Consider the following 7614-nt stretch of genomic DNA (forward strand, 5'->3'; position numbering starts at 1 on the left):
TAAAAAGTAAAATCCAACCATAACAATGAAGCTTATAGTACTATGAAGAGGTGGGAGGTTCTGCGTTTACATTGAAAGTGATATGAGTATTGCGTAAGTTAATGACATCCTCCATGGAAGTGGCTGATGGCGTAGGAGTACACTTGCTTGTCTTGTGTGCTGACACCGTGAGTCCGATTCCCACATATGACAGTGTGAATGTGTGTGACAGTGTGAATGTGTGTGTGACAAAAATAACAAATTATCCACCGGAGGCCGCTACGGCGCTGCAACTTTTACGCACATTTTACGCACGGGTCACGTGGCTTCAAGGCGCTCGGTGGGCGGTTCCCCCACACCCGAAGGCTTAATTGACTTCACCCTGAGTCCCGGCTAGCGTGAAGTCGAGTCCACGATGGTCTGCAACCCGATGAGCCTGCAGTGAGTCGCACCCGCGGCCACACCGACGATGGTCGCTGTCTGTCGCCTCCTTAACGGAGCTCACTAGTGCCCAGAGCTTCTCGTGCCGAAGATGCGCGGCCAGACCAGTTTCCCGTGCGTCTTGCTCCTGTCCCTGGCCTTGGTTCAGGTCCTCGCCTTTCTGGCGTTCCAGCCGTGTGGGCTTGCGGCCGGATCCAAAATGTCTCCCCGTCGCGGAAGGCGCCGCCGCGACGCCGAGGCCCTAGGCGCCCACCACCGGCCGCTGACCGACGAACAGAAGGCCGACCAGAACCTGCAGTTCATGTTGAGTTTGTACAGCAGCGCGGCGGGACCGGGCGGTAGACCCAAACAACACCGGAAGTTCGGCTCCAACACAGTACGGCTGCTCAGACCCTCCGCGTCGTCGATGCAGTACCTGCCGGCGTCCAAAGGTAAGAAATACATTCAGTGAGCCATTTTCTTTTTTTGTATTAGTGGGCCATTGCTTGACATGTGCAAACATGCTTTAGTCTGGCTAAAAGTTTGAAAACGTCCAAACAGCTTTAATCAGATCTGATTTGACTACTTTATATGGGATTACCAGGTTTCGTGGATGCCTTGGCATAGGTCTAATCATCTTAACGTGTCTTTTTGTTCTTACCTTAAAGACCACCACTACAACTTCAGTGTCCAGTACCATGTGGACATTCTTTCTTCGGAGCAGCTGATCCGAGCATCCTTCGTTCACCTTCGGTCTTCTGCCGCTCTCGCGCCTCCCCGCTGCCACGCCGAGGTCATGTGGCCAGGCGAGGAGAGCCTGCTCACCACCATGGAGCCCCATCAGCGCTGGACAGAGGCGGACGTCGGCACTCGCGTGCTCAGAGGCGAAAAGGACGGGGGACGCTTGACCCTCACTGCTCAGTACTGGTGCACAGAGCAGGAGGGGGACCGAGAGAGCGAAGGCCCGTCTCGTCAGTGGCGAAGGGACCACCACTTGGAAGCCCCGTCACTGCTTTTGTACGTGGAGGAGGAGCAGGCCGGCCAGGACTGGATGATGAGGCAGCTGCCCTCAACCGAAGGGGGAGACCTCATGAGTTGGCTGAGCCGCTGGCACCCCTTCCTCCGCCGACGCCGCAGTTCCAAAAGCTCCCCGCCGGATCCTCCGGCCACTCGCGCCTCCGCCTCCATCATGGCCGACATTCCCGCTGCGGTAAAACGCAAAACTGGGACGCCCAAGAACCGCTGTAAGCTGCACTCCTTTCGCTTGTCTTTCGCGGACCTGGACTGGAATCACTACATCGCGCCGCCCGTCTACAACCCTCACTTCTGCCAGGGCGACTGCCCCCGTGTGCTGACCTACGGCTACCACTCACCCAACCACGCCATCATCCAGACCATCATCCACGACCTGGGGGTGGGCGATGTCCCGCTGCCCTCTTGCGTGCCCTACAAGTACATGCCTATGAGCGTGCTGGTGGTGCACAAGAACAAGGTAGAGTACAAGGAACTGGAGGACATGGTGGCAGAGTCGTGCACGTGCCGCTAGGGGGCGCTGCGGCCACTACAGGCGCAAGCAGGGGGGGGGGCCGTGTTTGGACTCTGCGCTCATGCCGAGATGCGCACCACCATTCACCATCACTTTGTGTTAAGCAGTGAAAATAAACAGTGCTAACTTGCTCCAAAGCATTCCAAAGTCAAACATTGAAAGCATGTCATGTTGTATGCCGTTTTGATCTCAATACTGAAGCACCGTTTTTTGCCTTTGGCTTATTTATTAGACTTAGACTCATGATGCTGACCAATATGATTTTAACATGTCTGACGCAAAACTCAAATAATCTGTTTTGTACCGAATTCTAACAGGAGGGGGTCCCAGGAAACCGCACAGAAGCAGGAAATGTTCACCAATGCAATTTTTTATTCAAAGTGAAAGTAAATAATAAAATAAATCTATGTTTTCTAACGATTAATCTCTTTGTCTTCACTAAGTTTGGGAGGGGAACAAAACCTGCACTTGTGTGAACAAAATGCTCAAAATCAAATTCTGTACTCTGCATAATTTTTAATGCTTGTGTACCAACATTGCCAGTCCGGCAGATGGCGCTCCTCGACAAGAGGACAATAATTCATTCGTCACAGATATCACCTTAAAAATATCACCTTGTTGAACGCAAATCTGTTATTCTTTCGTGGTTGGCAATTAGACAATCATGAAACGGGAGGATCATTGGGCAACAGAGAGACTAGTACAGTCACTGACCGGTCAAGAAGGGGATGCCACATTTGTCATGATAGAGAAAAGCCAGTTTTTTTAACATATCAGTGGGTCACACCTCAGTGTTGGCCTCACCCGTCGATCCATGCTCACAAACAGCAAAGTCCACAATGGCATTATCACTAAAGGCTTCCAGGTTGAAGAGTTATGAGAACCTGCCAGCTGGTCGATGAGGTCATGTCTGTGTCAGTTAGAGGGGACAGCAAAGTTGAGTCCTGCCACGCGGCTCACGTCTGGGCGCGCGTGCTTCTAACACACACGTTCAGCCACAATTTATTGTGAGGACGCAAAAAAAAAAATAATCGACCTCATCGACACTTATTCATCTCATTTCTAAGTATTTATCAGTGCCTGCTCACCCTCGCTTGCTCGCAAATTATTCTCCAAATTATCAACCAGTTGATCAATTCTGAAGTTGACTGTCAAACTAACTTAAACCAGCTAGCTTGATGCTAACAATCCAAAGACTTCAGATTCTAAACCATCGCAAAAGAAAAAAACTGACTGATTGCATCTGATGGTCAAGGAAGAAGCAGGTTGCTATAAAGAGTGAATCTGAATCCTGGTTCCGGAGTCCAGATTTGAACTGTGACCCTCCAGACCTTGAGGAAGGTTTACCAGAAGCAGACGTGCATCTGCTCGCCGTTCCTTTATTTCCACATAGCAGGACTCAAAGTTCTCATTGCTGTCCCGAAATGTTATGCCAAGTGTTTGTGTTGAAGGCCAGCCTGAGTCAACACAGACTTCTTGCCAAATGACAGCAGCGCCACCACCAGGTGGAGATTTGGCACTGCAACTTTGCTTACATAAACACACCTAATTTTTGAACTTCTAATCTACCAGACTTTTTATACAAGTATCTTTACTGCTATTTAAGTACACGACCTTTGCCACGTATAACATACACACACAAAATTTAAACACGGCGTCACGTGTGCAAGCTTGTGTTATCGATGTGCACACAGAAAATGAGGGTAAAGTGTGTGTGTGCGCTTGCAAAAACCGAATCCCATTTAGGACACAGAGGTGATTACCCCTGCGACCCCTACCTCCTCCACCCCCAAAAGGGAGTGAGCAAGTGATGACCCAACAAAAATGTCTTTATAAGGCGGTGCAGTGGGTCCGACTTGCTGGTGCCACTCGTGACCCAAAGTCAACGTCAGAGCATCAAGACGACCAAAATTTTACCAGCTGCGACGAGAGGCAGGCTCAAAACAGTTGGGGTTTTTTTTGCATTTTTTTTTTACAAGTTCAAATCAACATGCAGGAGAACAGTGGCATCCCACTGAGGAAACTTTCTCTTTGCCTTCTGATGCTGCTGCTGCTCCTGTCGCAGCAGGTGAGTCCCGCTTTAACAGGCTTGAACGCGTCGGGGCTGAACGATTCGAGCGTGCATGCGTGTGCTTGCCTGTGGCAGGTGTGCTCGGGTCCGTTGGCCTCGCCGGTGCAGAGTCCATACTCGGCGCACAAGAGATTAGCCCGCATGAGCCCGCTGTGGAGGATCATGAACAGCAAACCTTTTGGTGCTTTTTGTCAGAACAACTATGAATGCTCCACTGGACTCTGCAGGTACTGTTGTGGGCATTCCCAATCTAATGCAGCAGCAACACATCTGACAGGGGAAAAAAAAAGTTAATTGTGACCACCTCAAAAAAAAAAAAATATGGTCAATAAATACGGATAACATACCACAAAATTAATTTGTGCCGCAGAGTTAAGTGTGGCTGTGCGTAAAATACAAATTTATGGGTTTGGTATCATTGCTGTGAAACTGGAAAGCAATTGAAGTGCACCTTTGCTAAAACCTGCAAATGACATTTCAAGAAAAGATGAGCTCCATTGTGTTACAGATGATATGATTCTTTTGAATTTTATGCCTGTATTGTAGCCACAAATTAGCTATAACACATCTTGCACAACTTTAAAAAAACGTTGTTTTTTTCCAGGATGGGACGCTGCTCTAACCACCAGCCGCCACCCTCCGAGCCTCTCAACGACTAGATGCAACGGAGGGAGAGTAAAAAGAGCGATCATGAGACCAAAGCATGACACAAAGCTTGACACAAACCTTGACATATTTGTGTTGCGTTTGCAATTCATACCTAATCCACTTTTGATTCCTCCATATTTTATTTATTCCACCGCATTCACTTATCACACATCAAACGACACAATTTTGCAAGACCTTATTAGCATTATTATTATTCTAAGACTTGCAGGTGGATGTGGTGCACTTTGATGAAGAAACTTAGCACTTTCAAAAAGCCCAAATATCTTTGTACTGTTGGTTGTCTACTCTGTGTTGCAACTGCAATAAAACACAAACTCACTGAGTTGATTTGTGCAAGTGATGATTTTTTTTTCTCCCCCAAATCCATTATGGGCCAATGTCCCTATTTATTCAGACATTTTCCTCTACTGCCACTAGAGGGCGCTAGAATAATTAACGCCAGCATCGCAAATGTACAAATGTATAGCTATACATGTCCATGAACAAAACGTGAATCAGAACTAAATCATTAAATTTAAAAATCCCCTCCAAACAACAAGAACAATTATATATATATATAAAAAAAGAAAGATCTAATCAAACGTACCTTGAGCATCACGCAAGGGTAGTGGAGTCAGCGCAAACGCGTCTTTCGGGTTTGTCTTAAATGTAAATTATCTTGACTGCTGCGTCCCAAAAACACTCAGAGGTGCTGCTGCTCGTAATTGGGTTTAGAATAATCACTTGTAAAAGCCGATCGTCAGACGCAACATTCACTAAAAAAGTACACGTTGATATGAACGTTAACTTCCGCTCGCTTCTGTATTTTCCACCAATCAAAGTCTTGCGAAAGGTGCTTTCAGGAACCATGGGAATTAAACACACTACAATTAAGCAAGTGATTAGCCCAAATGGATGAGCCGGTTAATATTTAAGGGGATAATTTGGGGACAAAATGGCTTTCTAGCATTACCAGACTAGTAATTTTCTATCTAGAGTCCCTGACCACCCATTAAGTGTGAAATAAAACAATCAAATGCCTCTCACGTGATTTGACTGCTTCTGAAATTATGGTTGTGAGCACTTCCGTTTGGCAAAAATTGGGATAATTAAAGTAATCAGCTAAGACTTCGCACACAGTATGCAGAGCTGCACCCATTTTTTATTTAAAAAACAAAACAAAAAAAAGGCTAATTGTTGATCCTTGGGGCATTTTAACAAAAGCATGCAACAGACAAGACTTTAAGACACCAGGGACAGCTTTAATTTGGGGAAAAGGTGCATCATGTCTTGACCTCAACCACATGACCCAGTCCATTTACAATAGGTTCGTGGGATACTGCACAAAAGAGAATGAATACACTTGTTAGTGTAAATATAGATTTTCTCAACTCTGAGACCAATACACATAAATACCATAGTGTACATATATATATTCAAAAGAAGACATCGTCCCTTTGTCTTTGACAGCTCTATATATTTTATTTAATGGCACACATAGATCTTGTTAGTATTGATAAACACCTCTGCGATGATTTACCTCGCATATTTAATTTAATCTGAGACCCCCCGCACAAAACATAGGTAGGTCATTGTAAACATTTATGACACTTGTACAAGGTTCATTTTGGAGATTTTAAAAATACTATTTACTACTTTGGAAACATCAACAGTCTATTCTGAATGTGTTCAATTCATGCATCGACACACTCGTGAAAAAATTATGAGCGCACACACACAAATGCACACACACACTCAAAGTCCACCCCCCCCCCCCCCCCCCCCCCGATATTCTGACTTCTGGGTGCTTTGTTGACAAATCACAGTAACGAAAGAAATAAATAAAAATGAAGAATGTTATGTTTTGAACTCTTATGTTTTGAACAGAAGCACTTTGTGAATAATACTGAACTGGACAAATGTTAAGGGGGGGCGCATCAATATTAAGTTAATTCCCACCCAGTGAAGCTCGGAATGCTTTAAATGATTGTTGTTTTCCATTTAACTCCTTTCTTGCGCTTTGTTTCTGAAGAAAATCAGCTCAATGAAACGTACCCATTTTCAATCCAGGTACAAAAAAAAAATGTACAGTACGTGATTAGCGACTGAGGGGCACAAGATGGCGCCAGAGACTGATGTTCTATTTTCACTGCTGTGTATGTACAAAAGTTTCTCCTCAAAGTGCTCGGAAAACAGTCTAAACTGACTTTTAAAACCGTAAATTGTTTTCATTCGCCAATCATCATATAGCAACTTTGTAGCTAATATTGGTTTACTTGATGCTATCGCAATTGTAGTCGACAACTGGAAAGTAACATTTCCACCAGCAGGTGGCGATAAAGGAATGCATAATGGCGTTGACTTGGGGACGTCACACTTTGGGACGCAAAAACCCTTCATTAAAATACTTGTATAATTTGCGAAGGCCCGTAAGATCTAGATGGGGAAAGCGACTGATACAAAAGGAGCTTGGAATGGGTTCCCATCTAAGATAAAGACACAGACACTTTTTGCTTGTAGGGAACAAACAAAAAAAAAAAATCTGTGGTTGGCTCAACCTGGTGTTTCACTCCTCCTTAGTCAATGCATTGTAAACAAAGAGGAGCTTTCTTCTCATTTTGTTTCCTTCCAAAATCAAGATCATAATGAAATGCAGGGAAAATCATAAGATGTATTAGCTAAGGGTAGAAGAAGTTTGGTTTTCTTGCACTCTGGCAGCACACCAAAGCCGGGAAACAAAAACAGTGTAGGTCAGCCGCTGGTTCTGAAAGGTCATGGCTGATTTCAAGATGCAAACGCAAATGTAGCAGGTTTTTCCCCGGTTCTTCATTCCTTTACAATTGAACACAAACAAGACAATGGAAAAAGGAGGTGAATTGATTCCTTCAAAACTAAGTTGGGGTGACGTTGTAGATTGCGTGAATGACCATGTGTTATATTGTGATATTGA

The 7614-nt window shown here is 45.2% G+C and overlaps 2 protein-coding genes across 2 annotated transcripts; both read left to right on the forward strand.

Annotated features, from left to right (window-relative positions):
• Nucleotides 1-351: 351 nt before the first annotated feature.
• On the forward strand, nt 352-2369 carry bmp15 (bone morphogenetic protein 15). The gene is made up of 2 exons (XM_085905059.1): nt 352-851; nt 1068-2369. Exons 1-2 carry the CDS (start codon nt 512-514, stop codon nt 1943-1945), a joined length of 1218 nt encoding a protein of 405 aa, XP_085761185.1. The 5' UTR covers nt 352-511; the 3' UTR covers nt 1946-2369.
• A 1424-nt stretch (nt 2370-3793) lies between these two features.
• On the forward strand, nt 3794-5008 carry leap2 (liver-expressed antimicrobial peptide 2). Its single transcript, XM_085905069.1, has 3 exons — nt 3794-4013; nt 4092-4243; nt 4621-5008. The coding sequence occupies exons 1-3, from the start codon at nt 3936-3938 to the stop codon at nt 4673-4675; spliced, it is 285 nt and encodes a 94-aa protein (XP_085761195.1). The 5' UTR covers nt 3794-3935; the 3' UTR covers nt 4676-5008.
• Nucleotides 5009-7614: the final 2606 nt, after the last annotated feature.

This window comes from Syngnathus leptorhynchus, chromosome 2 (genome assembly GCF_054491065.1).
Source record: "Syngnathus leptorhynchus isolate UIUO chromosome 2, UIUO_Slep, whole genome shotgun sequence".
Lineage (NCBI taxonomy): Eukaryota > Metazoa > Chordata > Actinopteri > Syngnathiformes > Syngnathidae > Syngnathus > Syngnathus leptorhynchus.